Source organism: Mauremys mutica, chromosome 1, assembly GCF_020497125.1.
Source record: "Mauremys mutica isolate MM-2020 ecotype Southern chromosome 1, ASM2049712v1, whole genome shotgun sequence".
Classification (NCBI taxonomy): domain Eukaryota; kingdom Metazoa; phylum Chordata; order Testudines; family Geoemydidae; genus Mauremys; species Mauremys mutica.
Genome location: NC_059072.1, coordinates 326,993,606 through 327,017,743, shown reverse-complemented (window position 1 = coordinate 327,017,743; position 24,138 = coordinate 326,993,606). Strand labels below are relative to the sequence as shown.

General features: G+C 39.4%; 1 protein-coding gene across 1 annotated transcript in view; it reads left to right on the top strand.

The window, feature by feature from the left end:
- Positions 1 to 24,138, top strand: part of DDX10 (DEAD-box helicase 10) — a 334,053-nt gene that overhangs the window by 181,279 nt on the left and 128,636 nt on the right. Inside the window, exon 14 of the mRNA XM_045018285.1 lies at positions 23,043 to 23,156. Coding sequence (XP_044874220.1) covers positions 23,043 to 23,156 — 114 coding nt within the window. The remainder of the gene's footprint in view (positions 1 to 23,042; positions 23,157 to 24,138) is intronic.

The following is a 24,138-nucleotide window of genomic DNA, read 5'->3' as shown; positions in this document are numbered from 1 at the left end:
CATTACACTGTTGACTCGTATTTAGCTTGTGATCCACTATGACCCCCAGATCCATTTCCACAGTAATCCTTCTTAGGCAGTCATTTCCCATTTTGTATGTGTGCAGCTGATTGGTCCTTCCTAAGTGGAGTACTTTGCATTTGTCCTTATTGAATTTCATCCTATTTACTTCATACCATTTCTCCAGTTTGTCCAGATCTTTTTGAATTTTAATCCTATCTTCCAAAACACTTGCAACCTCTCCCAACTTGGTATCGTGCGCAAACTTTATAAGTGTACTCTCTATGGGTATGTCTACACTATGGGATTATTCTGATTTTACAGAAACCGGTATTTGGAAACCGTTTGTATAAAGTCGAGTGCACGCAGCCACACTAAGCACATTAATTTGATGGTGTGCGTCCATGTACCGAGGCTAGTGTCGATTTCCGGAGTGTTGCACTGTCGGTAGCTATCCCATAGTTCCCGCAGTCTCCCTCGCCCATTGGAATTCTGGGTTGAGATCACAATGCATGATGGGGCAAAAACAGTGTCACGGGTGATTCTGGGTAAATGTCGTCAGTCAATCCTCCCTCCGTGAAAGCAACGGCAGACAATCATTTCGCTGCTATGATATTCCAGGCAGGACTGAATCTCCAGGAGACAAAGCTTAAAGAAGGGAACAACCAGGAGTCATTCCCATTTTTGCCCAGGCGCCCCCGGCCGACCTCACTGAGGCCAGCCAGGAGCACTCACGGGATGATAACAGATACCAGTCCTATTGCACCGTCTGCCATCAGGAAGGGAAGGGGAGGGGATGCTGCTGTTTAGTGCTGCAGCACCACATCTGCCAGCAGCATCCAGTAGACATATGGTGACATTGAAAAAAGGCGAGAAATGTTTTTTTCCCTTTTCTTTCACGGAGGAGGCTGACGACATATACCCTGAACCGCCCGTGACAATGTTTTTGACCCTTCAGGCATTGGGAACTCAGCCAAGAATGCAAATGGTTTTCGGAGAGTGCGGGAACTGTGGGATAGCTAGAGTCCTCAGTCCCCCCTCCCTCCCTCCGTGAGTGTCCATTTGATTCTTTGGCTTTCCATTACGCTTGTCAGTGTTGAGTCTCTGCTGTGGCCTCTGTCTGTTTTGGAGATTTTTTCAAATGCTTTGGCATTTCGTCTTTTGGAACGGAGTTCTGATAGAACAGATTCATCTCCCCATACAGAGATCAGCTTCAGTATCTCCCGTACGGTCCATGCTGGAGCTCTTTTTTGATTCTGGGACCGCATGGTCACTTGTGCTGATCGGCGCGCCAGGCTGGGCAAACAGGAAATGAAATTCAAAATTTCACGGGGCTTTTTCTGTCTACCTGGCCAGTGCATCCGAGTTCAGATTGCTGTCCAGAGTGGTCACAATGGTGCACTGTGGGATAGCGCCCGGAGGCCAATACCATCAAATTGCGGCCACACTAACCCTAATCTGATATGGCAATACCGATTTCAGCGCTACTCCCCTCGTCAGGGAGGATTACAGATATCGGTATTAAGAGCCCTTTATATCGATATAAAGGGCTTCGTTGTGTGGACGGGTGCAGGGTTAATTCGGTTTAACGCTGCTAAATTCGGTATAAACTCGTAGTGTAGACCAGGCCTATGCCACTGTCTAAATCATAGATGAAGATATTCAACAGAACCGGACCCAGAACTGATCCCTGCGGGACCCCACTCGTTATGCTCATCCAGCATGACTGTGAACCACTGATAATTCTGGGAATGATTTTACAATCACTTATGCACCCACCTTATAGTATCTCCATCTAGGTTGTATTTCCCTAGTTTGTTTATGAGAAGGTCATGCGAGACAGTATCAAAAGCCTTACTAAAGTCAAGATATACCACATCTACCACTTCCCCTCTATCCACAAGGCTTGTTACCTGTCAAAGAAAGCTATCAGGTTGGTTTGACACGATTTGTTTTTGACAAATCCATACTGATTATTATTTATCACCTTATTATCTTCTAGGTGTTTTCAAATTGATTGCTTAATTATTTGTGCCATTATCTTTCCGGGTGCAGAAGTTAAGGTGACTGGTCTGTAATTCCCTGGGTTTTCCTTATTTCCCTTTTTATAGATGGGCACTATATTTGCCCTTTTCCAGTCTTCTGTAATGTCTTCCATCTTCTGTGACTTTTCAAAGATAATTGCTAATGGCTCAGATATCTCCTCTGTCAGCTCCTTGAGTATTCTAGGATGCATTTCATCAGGCCCTGGTGAATTGAAGACATCTAACTTGTCTAAGTAATTTTGGACTTGTTCTTTCCCTGATCCTACCTCATAGACTAAACAGAAGTAAGTCAATAGTTGCTTGATTTTGTTTCCTTTGTTCCTTCTCTATTCCCTTGAGTAAACACATTATTTTAGGATGGGATTCGGTGCCCAAATCCCTGTGAAATTCAGTAGGAATTATTTTCTTTTGAAAATAAATCCCCAGGTGATTTAGGAGCATGAATCCCACTAATCTTCAACTGGGAGCTGTGTTCTTAAATTATGTCAGGTGCTTTTGAAAATCCAATCCTGGCTACCAAAATTCCAGCCTTAGCATATTGCAAATTGAAGGTTTGCTGGTCACAAATTTTCCAAACAATGAATGTGGAGTTCTGCTTTGAAAAGTATTCCACTTCCAAATTAAATAATTTTTAGAAAATTTTAACCTTTTGGGGGGGGGGGGGAGGGGAGTCTGTTCGTGAAGCATCATTCCTAGTAAAACAAGGCTACTGTAAGATTCCCTGGTTTGGTACTGAATTCATATTTAGCTTTTTGGATTTTTTTCCTTGTCACGTTCACATGAAGTAGTAATGTGAGCATGCCTGTTCCTAACTGTGATGGATACAGTAAGGTCCAAGTCTGGACAATTTAGTTACCTCTGTACCCGGGCTCTGGAATGGAGTTTGAGGGAAATCTGTGCCACTGTGTATAAAATATGCCATTTGCAGTATGAACATTAAAGTGCACAAAATGAGCATTCCATGAGAACACGAGAGTGAATACTTCCGTGAGAGTGTATACTCTCAAAATGCTTTTTGGCAGCCACCCGGTTCCATGCATTGGTCACCTTATTTGAGAAAAATAAACATTTCCTCTGATTTATTACAATGACATTTACTGGATGAATTATTAATTTTTCTTTGTGAATGCTTGGTTATTTCTTCAAGTCCATTTTCTTGTGTAAGGAGCTGATGACCTTACTGTGAGTGTTTAATCAGATCAGGAAGTAAAATCACCAGGTTATATATTGAAATATGATTGGAACTGCTAAAATGATTAATTTGATGGCTTTGTAATTGATCAGATTTACTCTGTAGTTTGCCATTTATTTTGCATGTACACTTAAGATTTTAAAAAAAAAATCTCAAGGTTGATATAGAACATCTTAAGAGGAAGGTATTTACTTATTTGTATCTTTAGCTCTGTGATTTAAGTAGTTCTGATAGTGTACATTCCAATTTTTCCCTAGATAAAATATTGATCACTTTGCATTAATGGTGTGCAGCTGCCTCATTAATTTTCCCTGAGCTTGTTATGACAGGCTATTCTAAATATTGAAGCCCATTGATGTTCTAAATTGCAAAGTAGATAAATAAGGTAATATATTATCCCATTTATCCCCTGGGGACTGTTAAATGAATAGAAAATGTCTTGTAACTATGCCCTTGAAAAAGGAGCTTGCTTGTGCATTGTGGAGTGAACTTCTCTAGTTACAGTGCCCTGAATATTGACCACTTTTACCTTGTGCAGCTTTTTTCATTTAAAGACAAGTTAGCTAACTAATTTTTGTTGCAGTGTAAGCTGTATTTCCTATCTAAGTTAGAACAGGTATGTAAGAGTGCTGCTCAGGAGGCTGAAATTAAAGGTAGCCTTTTGCCAGCAATGATTTTTAAAACTCTACTTGCCTTAGGTAGAACTATATTGCCTCTGTAGTTCTCAAGAGGAGTGAAAAATTGTCTACTGTATTTTTTTATATTTTTGGACAATGTATTAAATAACTCTAAGCACTGTCTCAAAGTAATACTTCTATGATTTGAAATGCCATCATTTGTGGGTGAGAAGTCAGATTTGCTGCTGTTACAGACAATTTTGTTTGTTACAACTTCTTATCTGACTACATTATCACAAATAGCATATATTCACTTGGGAGCAGAAGGATTTAAATTAGCCTTGCTGTCTCAAGAGATTCCACCTTCCATATAATTGATAGGTTTTGTTTTTTTTATAAATAATATTCTGAAAGGAAGCACAAACATTTTGACTGCTTCTCAATTTCTCTTTTTTAGGATTGCAGCTTACAAGAACACAATTATTTAACTAAGGAGAAAATGCATTTGTTTAAACTTTGTAGAACAAGATATGGAGACTTGAACACACATGTTGAGAAATCCATACCACACATGGACATCTGGTTTGCTATCTCTCCATGATTTCTAGCCTTTTTTGTTTTAACGAAGGAGGTTACAAGAGTAATATGTTAAAAAGTAGATTGAGGGCACTTACAGAGAAGTAGTTTTCATAATAAGTCAGTCTGAACATCAGGCCTTTAAATATGAGAAGAGACTCCAAAATATGCATGTATTTGCTCCTTTGCTCTCCTTATCTGTGTCTAGTTATTTGATCTAAGGATATGTCTGGTCTGTCTACACTGGAATAAAAGAGCCATGGCTGGCTCGGGTCAGCTGACTCTGGCTTGTGGGGCTAAAAATTTCTGTGTAGCTGTTCAGGCTCAGGTACCATTAGTTTTATACAGCAGTTTTACAGCCCTGCAGCCTGAGCTCGAGTCAGCTGACCTGGGCCAGCCGCAGGTGTGTGTTTGATGTATAGATGTACTTTGAGACCCATCTAACACACAACTGCTTAAATTAGGAGATCTCTTGAGTGGTGAATCCTATTCTCTGAATTACAAAGATGGAAGTACAATGCTGAAGACCTGCAGTAGCATTTAGAATAGATTACTCAGATCTTTTCTGCCATTGATGTCTGGAAAAATGTTTCATGCTGAAAGAGAGAACACAATCTCTTGCATTTTATACTTTGGCAAACAGTATGGCTTAGTTGCTGTGAGCCAAAAGATAGAGGCAAAGCATATCTGGGTTGAATGTCAGAAGTAATGTTTGACCAGGATTAGATTTCTCAGGTTTCCTGGCTTCAAAATATCCTTTGCTGGATGGACTGGTATGTTTCAACTGTCACTGGTTTGTAGAGCTTCAGATTCTTAATCTTCAGAAGGATTTTCAGTTCTAGATACTGGGTATAAATTGTTCTAGTTAGCAACGAAGCTTGAAGTGAATTTCTGGCAGTTCACACATTTTTAACAAAAAACAACTACTAAATTTACTCATCTATTATACCCCATATAGCTTGTATTTTTCTGTCAAATACATGCAGTCCTTGATGCATCTGAAAATAGGGCAGTTGGAATTTGGAAAAGAAGAATATGGTAATAGAAAAAATGGGTGCAACATGTTATATCAAAAATGAAATTATATTTATGGTGATAGAACAAATATAATAAACAGATAATCCTTCTGATTTAATGATGTATGTGAAAGACTAATAGCAAAGCTTTTGACTCATTGATCAAATCTGCTCTGAAATAATAGCACGTTGCATTTTAATATTGTCTTTCAGCCAAAGATCTCAAAGTGCTTTACTGATGTAGATAAGTGTAATATTCACATTTTCCAGATGGAAAAACTGAGATACCAGGATTAAGTTAACTTCCCCTACTAGAGAGAGATACAGTGAGAGAGCTGAGATTACAACTCACACTGAGATTGGGGTCTTTGTATTAACCACTAAAATACATTTAATTGCCCTCTTTAAGTTTAAACCTATTTGTAATGCCTAATGTTAATTGCTTTTATGAAGTAATGTTATAGTGCATATTGCTGAATGATTGTTGTCCAAGGCTGCTATTGTCTTACGTTAGTAAAAATGTAACCAGACACATTTTATATATGAAATCACTTACCTGTAGTGGTTAAATGTTACCATGTGCACTGTGAAAATTTTAGCAAGGAAGCAGAGATGGGTGTAACATTAATAAGATATGGAAGATATTTTGAGTGCTGTGGAAATTGAAGATTTTCTCAAACTGTGACTTTTTGGTGCTGAAGGTAATTGTAACAGCTAGGATTTATACAAGGTGTTTTACATTTTGATTGCGTTCTTTATGCCATGGTAATTTACAGAGCATGAAGAAGAGGTTCAGATCATAGTGCGAGGATTTGTCTTCGATTGTTAACTTGTCAGGCATCAGAGTTAGGAATGCATTAGCTATACTTTGTGGGCTTATTAAAATGTAAGAAGTTAAAACAAAAGACTGTTTTGATTCGAAAATATAGGAAATTTCCATATACCGCAAACTGATTAAAAGTTCATATGTTTCCATTTACTTAAGTTTTTAGCATGCATGAGGCAAACCCACTGGGTTCGTTGCAATAATTGCTCTTTCCTTTAAAATATATGGGATAGTTCTTAATATAGATTCCTAAAACATAGTTATTTTATAAGGTACAAAGTAAAAGACATGATTGGTCCACAGCAAACAGCCAACAGATATCTGACTTTTTCAAGACCAGGTGGGTGAGGAAAAACAACTCTTCTGTTGGTGAGAGAGAGAAGCTTTTGTGCGTACATAGAGCTCTTCTTCAGGTCTGGGAAATGTACTCAGCGTTGCAGCTAAATACAAGGTAAAACAGAATGTTTTCCATACGTAGTTAACATATTTCAAGGGACCATTCACGGCGAAGTGGCCTGTTACTATCCCTCCAGTCGTAGGGGGGAAAGGAAAGGAGTCAATGTTTGTCAGTGTCTTGCCTGAGTGATAACTGTGTTGTTCCTTTGCTGTGATATAGTAGAAGAGGAGCATCATTATTACCACGATAGAGAGAACTTTGAGAGCAAAGAAATAATGGAGCTTGCTGCTGGCCAATCTTGGTGGTCAAATTTATTAATTAATGGGTAAATAATAATTATCTTTTATATACTGCTTATCAAGTTCAGGGTATTTTTTAAAACACTGATCCTCTGCACCTCTGAAGACTGGGGAAAACTGAAGCAGAGTCTCAGTGGTAGAACTAGGATTAGAATTCCCGACTCCCTACCCTGCTACCATGCCTCTATAATACAGGGTGTGTACTTGTTGTGGGAGCGCCAAGAGCATGCAGAGTATGTTGCTAGCAATGCAAGCTATAGAATTTATGAGATAGGTCCTGCAAGGTTGGGGTGCGGGATGTGGAATTGGAAATCCAAAGGATGTAAAGCACCGCGTGTAGGAAAGCAGAGAGGAGCAGGGTGATATATAGTATCTTACTTCATTTGAAGGAGGAATAAGGTGAAAAATTGACATGCATATGCTCTAGTTCTGTACTTGCTGGAAAGTCGTGTGTGTGTGTATGTTTGGGTGCGGGGGGAGATAAGTCGGATATCTTCAGGGAGGCCTTGGTACAATCTGTCTTGAACTACATACCTTTCCTTAAAGTCTCAGTGGGGGATGGGGGGGGAATTAAAGGTTCTAAAGCAGCTAACCAGTTATGCTTCTCCCTGCCCACTTCTCTTCTCCACCTTTCCCCCAATCATGCTCTGGCTCAGGGGTAGGCAACCTATGGCACGAGTGCCGAAGGCGGCACACAAGCTGATTTTCAGTGGCACTCACACTGCCTGGGTCCTGGCCACCGGTCCAGGGGGCTCTGCATTTTAATTTAATTTTAAATGAAGCTTCTTACACATTTAAAAAACCTTATTTACTTTCAATACAACAATAGTTTAGTTATATATTATAGACTTATGGAAAGAGAGCTTCTACAAACATTAAAATGTATTACCGGCACGCGCAATCTTAAATTAGAGTGAATAAATGAAGACTCGGTACACCACTTCTGAAAGGTTGCTGACCCCTGCTATATCTTGTATTTTTGACTCTGGCCAAATTCAACAAAGCTATTCCTGATCCTGCATTGTGATTTGTTTACTGAGGCTACTCTCTGGTGCCTTGGTCCGCCTGTGAAGATCACAGTGTGAGGAAGAGGCCTGGATACTTTTCTCAGAACTTTGTACGATTGAACTCTTCCTGCTGAATTTTGTTTTTACACGTGTTTTCTTTTATTTTAATGGGGGAGAAGGGAGAGAAAGGGTGCACATTGTTGTTAATGTGAGCATTTAAGTGTTCCCAGTTAGTGTTTAAGCTGTACCCTTTTCAGATGAATTAAGTGAGGAAGGAGTTCACACCTTTCTGTACTCCTGGGGGAATTTTGCGACACTTTTGCATTCACCCAGATTGTCCCACACAGAATCCTTTCACCCCACACCTGGATTCCCCCACACTAAGTCCTTCCATACTTGGATCCTGCCTGGTTGTGCCTGCCTGCCCCACACCTGGTGCTCCTGGCATAGAGAGGCAGAGCCCCAGGGTGTTCTGGGGCAGGTCCAGACCTTAATGCTGTGTCAGGGTCGGGTGCAGTCTCACCACTGAGTCCGTGTCCCAGGGAGGCTGCAGAGTGTTCTCCCACCTTCGTACAGCCGGTGGCCTGTGCTCCCCACTGCCATTCTGGAGCCTCTGCATTTATTTATTGACAAATAAAACCTGCAGAATTTTAAAGTATTGGTGCGCAGAATTTTTAATTTTTTGGCACAGAATTGTTAAGTTTTTGGTGTAGAATGCACTCAGGAGTATGTTTGGTTGCAGACAGTTGTTTTGCTTTGTTTTGTTTTTACAAAAAGGAAGTTAATAGAGCAATAGCACGTTAACTTGTGGTACTTTGATCACTGTATCCTGGCAACAGAAAAATATTTTAAAATTAGCTTTGCAATTCTTTCGTTCTACAGTATTCTGAAAATTCTGAGCCCCTAAAATTGTGAAATAAATAATTTGGTGTATGCTGCTTTTGTCACTGAGAAATTTGTAATCACTATAGGGGTCGGGCTTTATTAAGGGAAATAATCATAGCAGATGTCCACTTACTGTGCTTAACTCTGAGACATTTGAAAACTTTCAATTATTTTTTGTTTTTTGTTGGGGGAGGGGAAGGTGTTGAGGACTTTATATGACAATATGTTGTTTTTTATTAAACATACTCATTACTCAAATTTCTGACCGGATGTTGCTTAAACATTATAGAAAGTCAACTATGGAAAGAAACCATGCATGGAAAACTCCAGTCCCAAAGCTAAATATTTCAGTAAGCATATGAAAACTGTTAAAATGTAAACTATATTGCAATTGTAACTGAAGTGGTTGCTATCCAAGTTTAATAACTTTGTAAGTATGGATTTACTCAGTATCAAACTTTTAATACCATTTAAACAAAATCTGTATGTCTAGGGCAATAAGACCCATACAAAGCAAAGAATATGTATCACTCAGAAATGCCCTCTCTTGTAAGCTTGAGCCAGAAGGATGTTCTCAGTAAAAATTTCTGTATGGAGTTGACATTGGAACCATATACAAGAAAGCATTACTGTTTTGCCATAGAGTTTCAGTAGCATATCACATCACCACAGGAAGAAGGTTGTAGCAGCTGCCATCAGCTCTTCTCCAAAGGCAGCATATCTCTGAGTCTTTATTGATTGGACAAAAACAAAATTGCAATAGACCGATTCAGTCATGTTGGCTTTTGTCAGGCCAAATGGATGCTGGATCCCCTAGTATTCTGTCTAATCATAATATACTGGGATTGGTAAACATTCTCTCTCTCTCTCTCTGTTTCACATATTTCAGATGGTAGGACCCTCTGGCAGTAGCAATGTGCACATTGTCCCCAGGTTGAGATCAAGAGAGTACATGCACATTCGGTCTGACGCTTGTTCATGCCAGAGAGCTTCTCACAGTAGTTGAGGGTCTCTTGATATTTTTTTGTTGCTTCTATGTTTGTTGCTTTGATGTTTAAGTAAGATGATGGACTGAGTCATCTTCTCAAATACCCTGCTAAAGTCCTTATTGGATACGTTAAGATAGGAGTTAATACACATAGTCATATTAAAACAAACAACGCCCAGCCATATTACAATCACCTTTGCTCTGTCTGAAGACTACTCTGTCCAATTTTAATCGTAGTGAGATTCTATCTCTCTAGTTTATTCTGGAATATGGTGTAAATTCAAGTGTTGGTGTGCTACATGGTAGGTAATGCATGCCATTCGTCTGTTTGTCTTGCAATGAAGAATGGGCCTCCTCACCCTCACCTCCTCGAAAAGCACCAATCTAACATACTGAAAACCACACCACTGTGCTGCTGAGAGATTTAGACTGCTCCAGTAATAAATAAGTAATTATTATTACAGGGATTTTGCAAAGGATGAGTGTTTGTTTTAAAAAAAACAAAAAACAAACAAACCCCGACTGCAATCCTGGTCTGTTAGTAGGGTTGCCAATTTTGGTTGGATGTATTCCTGGAGGTTTCATCACGACACAATCTTTGATGAAAGATTAATGTTTAATTCCTGGAGATTCCAGGGCAATCCTGGAGGGTTGGCAAACCTATCTGTTAATATTATCACAACGATAATCCTATGGACATTACTTTTGTTTTCAGCGTACACAAGAAAGGAAGAGAGAGGGCTTGGGCAAATGCATTACTATCTGTAGAAGAGATGTTGGGGAAGGGATTCTTGACTGCAATCTTTGCTTCTGCTTTGTGACCACATGTAATTTAGTGAATATAAGATTTTAAAAAACATCGACCCTGTCTTTCTACTAGCACATTCTGTCACTTCTAGCTGCTTTTTGAGGAAGGAAAGGACAAAATATTTCCAGCTCTACAACAAAGTTAATTGGCTTTTGTGATTTGTTTTCCCCTTCCCCTCACCACCAGATGTAAGATTTCTCTCCAGCATTTATTTAGAATGCATTTCTCATGCTGTGTAGTAGCTTGTCATTTAAAAATTAACCATAAAACTGATGCACAAAAAGAAAGTGTCTAGAAAATACAGTAAAATAGAAAAAGCTGAGAGGTCTTTGTTTCCTTTTTGTAAAAAAAAGTCTTTTTGTTCAGTTTACTAAATGATAAATAAGATCTGCCATGGAGTCCGATGATTACATCACTCTCGATATTTTTCATTTACTTTACTCTGTTACTTCAAAATATTCAGTCTGGCCACAGAGAGAGAGAGAGAGAGAGAGAATAATTCTGGTACTTCTGGAGACTGGAAAATTAGAAACTGTAACAAATTGCAGAATAATGGTCTACTTTAAAGACTTTTTTTTAATAAGACAAGGCAGTTTTCCACCCCTTTTCAACTTATGTTTTCTTGTGCCCCTTATGCATTTTAGAAGATAATGAAAGATCAGGGATGGAAGATCTTGGTCCACTCGTAAAATGTTAAGAAATGAAATCAACATTGTCATTGCTTAGGATTTGTAACATGACCCCACTGTTTCCCCCCACCCCCAAAGCACAAATCGGACTTTCTCTCCAAATTGTTCCAGCTGCACGATTCCATATGGAAGAGGCCTTTATTGAAAGTGACAGATTAAAAGTTGGATTCTAATGGCAAAATTTGATTGGCTGTGTAATTTGGTTAAAGCACATAGGAAATATTTGTGCCTTCATTTCTGTTTTGTCTTGTTTTGGGTGGAAATCATTGAGAGTAGAACCGTAATGACACTCTTCTCTTGCTTAGTAAAATGGAAGCTGTGCAGTAGGGACAATGGAATAATCTTGGGCTAAACCATTTTTGCCTGAGGTGTAGTAGAAATAGTCTCATGCTTGGAGAATGTGTGGCTGTTTGACTTCTCCATACATGTATTAATGATTACATGTTTTAATGATACATTACCCTGTGGTGATACAGTATTATGAATGGGGAAATTAATGTCTTTAAAAATCAGTTAAATCTAATCTGGAGCTGCATTCAGTAGTATTAATCATAATTGTACAGTTATTATATATCACTTCAGGGCAGAGTTAAGGTTGTTTAAGTGACCCAGACTCTGTATTTCCATACCTTTTCATGTATGAATTTCAAGTTTAACCTTCTAGTGTAACCTATTTTTAGGTTTGATTTCCTGGGTTCATAATACTTGTTTTTTAAATAATTACAACATCCCTGTAATGTGTTATCCTAAGTTATTCACTTTCAATGACGTCTCCACATTGACTTAGTTTTTTACTGGAAATTTGTAATATAGTTTGCTACTCAGAACTCTACCTTAAGAAAATTCTGTAGGAAGTCTTGCTCCTGCCTGCTAGTGGCTTGGGGCATCAGAAGGGATATCAGTGCTGCTAATACTGACAGCTCATGGAGCTTCTTTTTTTAGCTTAAATGATTGATAGACTGCAGTTGAATCTAAGGTTCCTCGCTTCAGTGCCCAGCAGGGACACAGATCTTGAAGTGTAACAGATGTTATCAGGACTGTAAGTTACAGTCTGCAAAAATTAATCTGGTGATTTCATCCACATTAGCTCTTTTAATGACAGATTTAAAAATATGCTTGCTTAGTCCTTGTTGATTTTACCCTATTAGAGACATTTCAGTCATACTAGTTTTCATAAATACTTTCTGGTAAGATAACATACATTGAATTTGCTGATACATGAGAATTGTTTATTTGTATAAGTGACTTAATACTATAATATTTATACTGTGGTTACATAAATTTGAGGTAATTCCAGGTTAAATATTTAGTTGCTTCCAGAAACTATGGATTGCAACTTTCACTGAGAGGAGCTTGAAAATTATTCCTGTATCCCAGAGGATTAATGGAAATGTGTTTAAAATTCCCACCAGCAACCACACACCCCTGGGGGGGAGGAATAGCTTAGTGGTTTGAGCATTGGTTTGCTAAACCCAGGGTTGTGAGCCCCATCCTTGAGGGGGTCACCTAGGGATCTGGGGCAAAATCAGTACTTGGTCCTCCTAGTGAAGGCAGGGGGCTGGACTCGATGACCTTTCAGAGTCCCTTCCAGTTCTATGAGATAGGTATATCTCCATATATTATTAACAAAAACACTAACCCAGGAACCCATCCTTGCAACAAAGCCCTTTGCCAAGTCTGTCCACATATCTATTCAAGGTACACCATCCTAGGACCTAATCACATCAGTCACACCATCAAGGGCTCATTCACCCGCACATCTACCAATCCAATGTGATATATGCCATCATGTGGCAACAGTGCCCCTCTGCCATGTACATTGGCCAAACCAGACAGTCTCTACGCAAAAGAACAAATGGATTCAAATCAGATGTCAAGAATCATAACATTCAAAAAACAGTCAGAGAATGCTTCAACCTCCCTGGACACTCAATTACAGACCTAAAAGTCATAGTTCTTCTTCAACAAAAAAACTTGAAAAACAGACTCCAATGAGAAACTGCAGAAGTGGAATTAATTTGCAAACTGGACACCATTAAATTAGGCTTGAATAAAGACTGGGAGTGGATGGGTCATTACACAAATGAAAAACTATTTCCCCATGCTAATTTATCCCTCTATTGTTACTCAGACCCTCTTGTCAACTGTTTGAAATGGGCCATCCTGATTATGACTACAAAAGTTTTTTTTTCTCCCACTGATAATAGCCCACCTTAATTGATTACTCATTAGAGTTGGTAGGGCAACCCCCATTTTTCATGGTGTGTGTGTGTGTGTGTGTGTGTGTGTGTGTGTGTGTCTATATATATATTCCCTCAAATAAACAAAAACCCAATCAAAGCAAGTAGTTACTAAAACAGAATTGGTCTCCCAGTCCAGGGTTCTCCCATATACCGGTGTTCCCATGGATTTCTGTGTTCTAACAGGTAATCTAAATCTCGGGAATAATTTGGTCAACTGCTGATCTCTAGCTCTTTGCATACCAAGTGATTGTCAATATTTAGTATAGACCCAGAAGTAATGAAAAGCTGTTACCTCTCAGAAATTTCATGTACAGTATTAGGTGATGGTGATTGTTGTAATATTTTAGAAAGGTGCACAAAGTATATTGTTTCTTCTTATAAGAATAAGTTTCTTTATAGTGAAACATTGATCGCTATCAGATCTAGCCTTTTTATAATAGATTTGAAAACAAAATAAACAATGCACATATTGACTATTTTGGTTGCAAGTTAAGTTCCTTAGGATTTATATGTGCTGGGTGTAGAATTATTGAAATACCCTTGATTGTGCCATATCAGCATCTCTGTTGGAGTTTTCCATGATACTAGCTTAGAAAGGCAATCATTTGCAAAATTCAGGATCATGTCAGCCTTAATGTTTGACTGACGCTTTTCAAAGTTTGTACTGTAGCAAATAGAGCGGTACATGAACACTACTGTTTGTCTTTTGAATACAAAATCTGGCTGGATCCTTATCTTCACAAATGTTCAGGTAAAGGCTAATCACTGCTGCCTACCTTACGGAGCACTGATACCTAGCAAGTTTCTAGGTTAGCACCTACAGATTTCAGTCTTGTTTTTTAAGTTGTTTTAAAAAGCATGTAGCCTGAAAATGGAAATAAAGGCGGCAACCAAGACCTTTGGTTTTGTTTTCTTTTTAAAGTCTGGGGACTAAAGTTTGGAGCATTTTCCAAACCCTGCTTCCACTTCCTCTACAGAACAAATTCAGGCCATGCCTTATGTCAGACAGGGCAGAGTAGCCAGGAGAGGACCCTAGGACTATGGATCCAGCTTGGTATTGGGACCAGATTTCTATTACCAAATGGGGGGGTGGGGGGAGGGGAGTACAGAAAAGTTGAGAAGTGCAGAAGTGGAGGCAAGACAGATGAGACATGATGGCTGCTGCAAGCCGCTCACCACCAGGCATCTGGTCTGCCTTTCACAGAGTCGTTGGGAGAGGAGCAGAGAGTATTGGCTACCCCAGCTCTCCTTTGCTTGTACTCACAATGAGGTGTGGGCTTTGAAGTCTGGTTGCGTTGCTTCTCGCTGTGAGTTCTAGACAGAGATGTGAGGAGTAGGCAAGCTGCATCTCACTGCTGGTTTTGTCTATGGGAATCCGTAGAAAAGGGGTGGGAACTCAGCCATATTCTTCCTTCTCCAGCACAGAATAAGGGAGGAGGGAAATGGTTTGGCTCTCGCAGTTCCATGGAGACTGAGTGGGAATTAGACTGTTCCGGGCTTCATAGAGAAGGCACAGCCAAGTAGCTGAAGGATATGGACTCTCAAAGACCTCTGCTGGAAGTCTCTCCTGAGAGCCAGGACACTATAATGTCGATTAGTTTAGTACCAACAATGTGCGGACGCTGTACATGGCACAAAGATGAAGACACCCTGTCCTTCTTCCTGTGGTTTGAAGACTTTCTTTGGAGAGACTGTGGCAGTTTCTAGGAGGGAAAGAGTTGTGAGAACTATATACAACTTAGACAGAAGAGTTAAACTGCAGTGTGATATTCAGCATGGGGATATCTTAACTCCTACTGGGTAGCATCTTGGAGAAATATAAAAACAAGTGTGTGCAATTGAATACCAAATCCATTTTAAGTTTTTCAGCAGCAGTTGCCGTTGAATGCTGGGTAAAAATAATATGAAATAATAATGTTATGTGGCTTCTGAAAAATGAGAGTTCATGACCTTTCTTCCCAGGAATATGGAGGAGAAATCCCAAGACTGTAGGAAAGCAATAACACATTCTATACTTAACATGACATAGAAGTGATTACTCCATCATGACAATTTAGCCCTGGCATTGGACAGCTGTTGTGGTGAAGACACTATGCTCATTTTTACAGATTAACAGGCTGTAAACCTTGCCTTACCTAATGACTTGTTATTAAGTGAGTTGGAACGAAAGATGAAAATTGATTTTTCAGCACCCACACTTGGCAGTTTTGTAGCAATCAAAACTCCAAATCTGAAGCAAAGGTACAGGAAGGGACAGTAGGTGGTCTTGACACTAAACTAATGAGGTCATATAAGTATGTACCCAAGGAGATACATTGGGAAGTGTTCATTGAGTCTGGTCATGGCGCTCTAAGATTTTATTGAAATGTGAACAAGCAACTGGAATTTGTGTTTTGACCATTAAACAGTAAAAAATACTGGTTCCCTCATTTCTACAGTATCCTCCATTGATAATCATATTGCTGTGGGAACGTCTGTGGCAGAGCCAATACAGAGCATCTGTAGTAATGTAGCCAAGGAGGTTCTACACAATCAGTAGTTATTGCGGTGGTGTTTTTTAAATGAATGTCTTTGGGATGTAACAATAGATGGTTTAAAATGAGTGGAAATTCTGAGATCTTGCTTATAGAATATTTTCTCAGTAAAATTTGTATTTTTAAGGGCGATTAAATTTGATGTCTAAAAGCCTAGAGAAATCTTTGTTCAGAAATCTCTTCCTTTGTCTGTGGTTTGGTGTAGAAAAAACATAAGAATGGCCATACTGGGTCAGACCAAAGGTCCATCTAGCCCAGTATCCTGTCTTCCAACAGTGGCCAATGCCAGGTGCCCCAGAGGGAATGAACAGAACTGGTAATCATCAAGTGATCCATCCCCTGTCATCCATTACCAGCTTCTGGCAAACAGAGGCTAGGGACACCATCCCAGCCTATTCTGACTAATAGCCATTGATGGACCTATCCTCCATGAATTTATCTAGTTTCTTTTTTGAACCCTGTTATAGTCTTGGCCTTCACAACATGCTTTTGGCAAAGATTTCCACAGGTAGACTCTGTTGTGTGAAGAAATACTTCCTTTTGTTTGTTCTAAATCTGCTGTTTATTAATTTCATTTGGTGACCCCTAGTTCTTGTGTTATAAGAAGGAATATATAACACTTCTGTATTTAATTTCTCCACAGCAGCCAGAACTTTATAGACCTCTATCATATCCCCCCTTAGTTGTCTCTTTTCCAAGCTGAAAAGCCCCAATCTTATTAATCTGTCCTCATATGGAAGCTGTTCCATACCCCTAATCATTTTTGTTGCCCCTCTCTGAACCTTTTCCAATTCCAATATATCTTTCCAACAGATCTCTCAAAGTTAAGAACTAGATTTTTCTCATGAGAAAACTAAAGACCTTGAATATCTACAGCATAGTTTAACTTCATGATTATATAATAAGATTCCTTAATTTCCTACTTTTTGTGCTTCTAAAAGCTAATTTTAATTTGAAACTATTTAATAATCCAGCAAAAACCATCTGGCATGTACATGTGCAAGAAAAAAGAGAAAATGTAGGCTGCCGATAAATAATCTAGATCTGTAACTGTCTGCATTTTATAGAATTTTGGTAAAGAAATTCCAATCTGAATCTACCTTCCAATACTTAGTAACTCTGTAGTATTTTAAGGATGCTAATTCTCACCACACACCTGTATGGTCATTTAACAATTATCCCCACCTCATACATGTGAAGACTTTGACTGGGAGGTTTTAGGGGCCTACATTTTCAAAGGTGCTGAGTACCTGCCCCCTTCTTTAAGGTAAATTGCAGTCTTAGGTATACTAAGCACGTCTGAAAATAGGAGCTGGTTGTAATTTTGGGTGCCAAATTTGATGCACTTAATCCTGAAGATTTTCATATTAGTGACTGGACTTAGAACATAGTTGTTCCTAACTCATTCCATGGACCATGTTATATCTTTAGATTACTGAATAACAGTGTATCTTTTTTCATAAAAAGATGGTGCTAGTTGCTTCCCATTTTCTTTTGTCAATATTACAAACCATGCAGTCTTCCAGTTAGATAAGATTTTTGCACATTTTTTCTTTACCGTTTTTCCTTCATTTCATAATGTAATAACAATTTCAAAGCGTGTGCTCATACTCACTGCTGACATAGTCTGTTCTTGTTTGAAGACTTATTGGTTTAGTTCACCCATGGGATCCCTTTACTACTTGATTTATTTTTTTCTCTTGTCTTTCTGTGTTATTGGCTGACGTTACTTGGCTACGTTCTGATATGCAGTGTTTTCAGAGTTTATAGTAGAGGGTTTGCCCAGGCCTAATTTTTAAGCCCAACACAAGCCCCCCTGACCTGAGCCAGAGAGGTTTGAGTGCTTTGCTGTGTGCCCTTCTTGCTGGACACCACCCTTTGCTGTACTATATGTGCTGCAGAGTGAGGCACTGCAACTGCTTGGCATACACGCTCTGCAGCGTGCACAGGGCAGCGAAGTGGCAGTAGGAGTGGGGCGCACAGCCACTGCCACCACTGCGATGACCTCCATAGGCAGTAGAGGTTCATCAGAGGCTACCTGACCTAAGCCCAAGACGATTGTGTTATTTTCCGACCCAAACCCAAAACTTGTAGCTGGGTCCTGTAGTGTTGCAGGAAGTTCTAGTTTGTAGTACAGCAACTACATAACCCTATTTACAATAATTGTAGAGATGCTGTACCATTATTTTCTCTAAAGTTACATTTCCTTTCTTGTCTATAATGTGTTTTAATGAACGTTTGACTCAATACTACCTGTTCTTTTAAAAAGATACATAGAGAAACGTGCAATTATATTATTGCAAATATAGCTTTTAATATGCTATCATGGCATATATAAATATGCACTTGTACTTAAAAATAAACATACCTAAGGGGTGGGAATGAACTTAATGGCTCAGCTCACTGGTAATGGATAAGCCTCTTGCTTGTGGGCTATCAGTTTGAAGCTAGAGTAAGTGCAATAATTACTCTTGGGGGAATTCCACACCAAAAAATTAAAAGTTCTGCACACAATATTTTAAAATTCTGCAAAATTCTGCATATTTTATTTGTCAAAATAACACAATGTAATCACTCCAGTTTCAATTATTTTGGTAATTAAAAAAAAAAATACTTGTTAGCAAGTATGTCTAACAATACAGACACCGCCCCCCCCCCCCAAAATCAGGATTTTTTTTTTTTTGACAAATTGATTTCTTACTAGGCATATTAATACAGAACTTTGAGTAATTCATTTAAACTACAATACAGAAACATATTTCCTGCACCCCTCAGAAGCAGTGCAAAGGCTTGGGGGAGTCAGGGATAATGGAGGAGCAGAGAGAGAGGAAAGGACGCTGGGACTGAACATGTATGGTTGTTGGGTCTGGGTGGGAGAAATATGGAACAGTTTCTTTTGGGGAGGGGAGGAGGGATTGTTATGTTGTTGGGGAGCCTCTCCCATGCAGACTCTGGCTGACCCCGAGCCTCTCCCATTCAGTCAGGCACATCTGCCTGTGTCTCCTTGAATCCCCCCATCACATGTGGCCCTGGAGCCCCCTCCCATTCAGCCCTGGCTCAGTGCTGCCACCCCACTAGCTCCTGAGCCCAGGGCCCCGTCTGTTCTCCCCCCACTAACCCTTCAGAGCCCCAGTCTGTGACCCCTTAGCAGCCCTGTGTACCCTACTCTGCCTCCTAACCTGTCTCCACGGGCAAGCTGCTGTAATGAATGCAGTCGGCTGCTAGCTGTTACTGCTGGTCAGTCAGCTAATCTGGGGCCAAAGCGGGCTCTGGTGAGCGAAAAGCAGAACTACAGCACTTCTCATGCAGAATGTATTTTCTGAGGGTTGGGGGGAGTGGAATTGTGCACCAGACATGAATTTTGTGCGTGTTCAGTGGTGCAGAATTCCCCCAGGAGTAAATAGCAATACTTATCAGAATAGCTCAGAGCACTTTGCAAAGAAAGACAGGTTCATCCTCATTTTACAAATGGGAAAACCGAGGCACAGAGATGAAGTGACTTGCCCATGGTCACTCAGCACAGCAGTGGCAGAGTTAAGGCTAGAACCCCGGTCTTCTGAGTCTGTCCAATGTTCTATCCATTATAGTCTTTGAAGGTTTGGGTAAAATAAATTGGCTATAGTTCAATTCCCACATTACAGGTAGTATTAACTGGCACCATGCAGAGACTAAGGATTGAATTGGGCTATAGAGAGCTAGCTACCCTCTACCCCTGAAATGTTCTGTCTGCCTCACACCATAATGATGAGCAGGGTATACGAATAAAAGTAGTGTGAGGAAGCTCATGCTTATCTGTTTTGTGGATAAATAGGATGTCAGTCTCTAGGGTTTGTTAATCTGGCATCTTTCACTAGGACTACATTTACCACAATAACGTTGCAAGAGTTACTTATGGAAACTATGCCAAATTTTCCAGCTCTGCACGGTATAAGAAATGTAGCCTTCATTTTTTTTTCTTGCCATACCTCTGTAGGACTCTGCATACCATATAAATGTACCCTCACTTCTTATAGTCTGTCGGGCAAATGAAAAAAGGATTGCACCACCATGCATGCTGAAAAGACCCATTGGAAGCTATGTTCTAGCAGTGAAGCTTGTGATTGTGGGCTAGAGAAAACATTTTTTCCCCTGATCTAAGCAATCAGGAGCTAAAACACACCTCACAGATTAAAAAATTTAATTTTACAAAATCAAATAACTGATGCATCTATTCTGAAATATGTTCAATCACATTGCAAAATACATGTAAAAATAATTGGCAAATAAAAGTAACAGTTTAATATGGAAAGCAGAAAAATAGTAAAATTACTATATAAAATGTTAAAGTAAAAATAGTGTTTTAGAGAAATTTGTTTTAGCAGCTTGAAGAAGAAACATCTTTAAGTAGCTCATCCAGAGAATTCTTATTGTTATATTGCTTATGTGGTTTTCTTTGCTGCATCAAGAAAAGGTGGATAAAGTAGGAAATCTTCTGCAGCAAACTAACACTTTAATGCTTTTCAGGTTAGTTTAACAAAAATACATTGGCTAACTTTGTGGCTTTGATTGTTAGTGTGAATTACAAATTCAAAAGTGCTTTCGTGTTTGCTTATAATTGCCACAAACCGGAAGAGAAGAGGATGGCGATTTCTGCCTACTGACAGAATACAGAACAGCAAACTACCCCTGAGGGATAACTAGAAGAGAGAGCCCAGAAATGCCCTAGGTAACAGGCACATTTGACAATCTGTGAGGACAAATCCTCTTGCTTCTCCAAATAGTCTTGTGGTGGAATGTAAATAGGCTGATGCTTGAGATCCAGCCTATGGCTTCCCCTTTAATATAAAGATAAATAGAATTACAGGGTTGCTAGAACAATTTGTATAGTCTGGGTGCTGAGAGCCGTTGAACCAAACTGTAAACCCTGTGTATGATGGAAATCACTTGAAGCCAGGAGGCATGACAGCTCCCCCAGCATCCCTAGTTTCAGCACCTATGTAGAATAATGCTTGAGCAGAGCCTCAAACACACTGCATTTGCAGGGCAAGTGATGAGATTGAGGGAAGGACACACTTTGCTGAGCTGTTAGGGAAAGGAGTATAAGGCCAGTTAGTAATCGCTACATAACACAACAAAAGTAGGTGACAGCACAGTTTTTCAATACTTCTCTCATTAGAGAAGTGCCGCTGCAGTTACTAGTTGTCATAATAGATGTGGTTACCATCTGATAATATAGCACATTAGTGTGTCATAAGCCATTTTCTCCCCACTTTTGCTAAGGTTGTCATTTTTTATTTTACGGTGCATTATTTTCAGTGCATTAGTGTACTGACCATGAGGAAGATTTACTTTCTCCGGTGAATTTTTGCATTTCCCTTTATATTTAATGTAGTACAGTAAGTGCAGAATATTACATAACTGAAAATTTCAGGTTCTCCTAACCATTGTTTCCTTCAGATTTGTGCGACCCCTTTTCTCACTCTTGTCAAATATTGATACCAGTTCGCAGAAAATCCCTGTTGGGTTGAATAGTGGTTTTGTTCAGGTTACTGGTTTTTCAGGGATGATGAGTGATATGTATGTATACTTCCTAGTGTGTCTTTGTGATCCATTTTGCCATAAGATGCCTGCTCTGCTGGCAATTGTAGCTGATGATATCTGCTGGAAGAGTGTATTCTATGTCACTTAGTACCTGAATAATATGTCTTCTGTATTTAAAAACACCCTCAAATTACTGAGGTCTGGACCTCACATCTTATGTTGATTCTATGGCCATGTAATCCTTGCCACTGGATGGGAGCAGATTACCTGTGAAATTGAAACGGCAATCTTAATAGTCAACATTAACTATTTCACTGTTGATCATTTTAGCAGAAACATGGGATAATGTACTTATTTCATGGGCTTAGACTACTCCAGATTCTGAAAGCCCCAGCTATTCCCTACCTGTTGTCAAAATCTATGGCTTCCCTTTCTTCCAACAACTTTTGCAATGTAGTTGTTCTATCAGTTCACAAATCTCAAGCACAACAAACAGAAAACATGGGTATAGCATTAAATAAATGGTCAGGGTTTGTGCTGACTGTATTGTTACTTTTTTTGGATAGCTCTGCTCATTCCATGGTAGTCATGGGAGAACATGTAGGGAGGTGTGAATGGATTTTACTGTTTTGAACGTCCTAGTTATCATTTCACTGTTGCACTCGGAGTGCACTGTTATAGTTTCTGTTGCACTTGGAAAGCTCTCTGTTAAATGGGATGAATCTAACATGGAAACTAGATGCTGCAGGGGTTGGAACTGCAAACATAAATGCTGTTTAACAGTAAATCTCCACACTCTTTCTCTCATCTGAACACTCCCATACATATGTTCATCCACTTCTTACATACTGTGGATGGAGTGCAGGAGGGAAGGGTTGTGGAGCAAGACATTCCTCAATAGCCACCTGTCACACATGATTGGGAGGAGCTGCACCATGGGTGGCATCCAGCACCATGGGGTCTACTCATCCCTTCAGGTACCTGAACTCCTGCAAAGTGCGCACAAGCAGACCCATGGTGAATGCTCCAGAAGTAGGTGGAGTTGAGTGTAACACCAAGGTCATGGTAGCAGTCCATGTAAGGTGGTAGCTGTAGAAGCAACCATTGTTGTTTGCTGCTTTCCTGTCATGAGAGAGAAGTAGTCGCTACTGAGGCGCTCCAAGTCAGCCCAACCATTGTTTGGCTAGTCATGCTGACGAGGGAAGGCAATGGCTTTAGCCAATGATATCTCAGTCTGTATCTAGAGTGCTTTGGCTGTTGCCATATATGGGCAGTGTGTATGTTTTGACAAATAGCTTTTTACTTAATACTATAAACAGAAGTTAAAGTTTAAATCCTAGTGTATTCTTTTCTGACAAAAAGTAACCATGTTCTCTCCCATCTGCTTTTTTAAAATACAGAATACTTCGAATTCAAAATTGAAGAAGAAAACAACTAAAACCAAAGAAGCCAAAAAAGTATTGAAGAGGAAATTTAAAGTCAACACAAAAATTGTCTTTACTGAAGATGGGGAGGTAAGATGAGTTCAAAATACACTGCAAACAGTGGTGGTAGCCGAATTTGTATTTTCTGTGAAAACAAATATAGTTCAAACTGAGTCATACACAGGGCTTCTGATTTTAGGTTTTAACTGGGAAACACTAATAAAACACCCTCAATTTAAAAAATTGTGTTTATCCAACAAACCACTGGAAAAAACATTGGAAATGGTTACTTGTTTCTGAGGACTTGTCTAGATGGAGCAGTAATGCTCAAAACAGGGGTGTGAATTCTGAAGTACACTAACATGTTGTACATTAATTGGTCCATGGAGACCCTGCTGGTGTGCACTAAAGGTTCCCTAATGTGTTTTAACATAGTGCTGTTTGAAACAGTACTACGTTAAAGCTCACTAGGGTACATTACAAAGAGATTACTCCTTTTACAGTATATACTACTGTTGTGAGTAATGTGCGTAATATAATATAATACAAAGAGAGCCCCCAAAGCCCATATTTTTGGACATCCACATAAAAGTCAAATTGCTTTAAAAAAACAAAAACAAAACAAACTCCTGAAAATGAAATTAATAAACCTCAAAAAACCAAAAGCCCCTAGTTATTCAGTTTGGCCCAGATTTTCAAAAGAACTTTGTGCTTATAATTGGAGCTAGATTTGCAAAACAGCTGAGCTCCCATTTAAATCCAATTATACTGAGAACAATAGGAGCAGATGTATACTGAATACTTTTCATACAGTCTGATGTTTAAATGCAGGCTCTTGGTCTCTTTTGGAAATCTGGCCTTCCCAACTGCAGAAGGGAAAGTCTCGGGTGTTTTTTAAGGAAGATCTGTCAAATCCCAGTGCTATCACTTGAAAAAAGTTCTACCAATCCCTTGTATGGCAGTGGAATTAAAAGATGTGTCCTTATTTTTCTCTCAGATGTCCAGTATTTGTAGCTTTCATATGTCATCTGAGTAAAGAAGGTGCCAAGTTTATATACCAAATAGGGGGAAG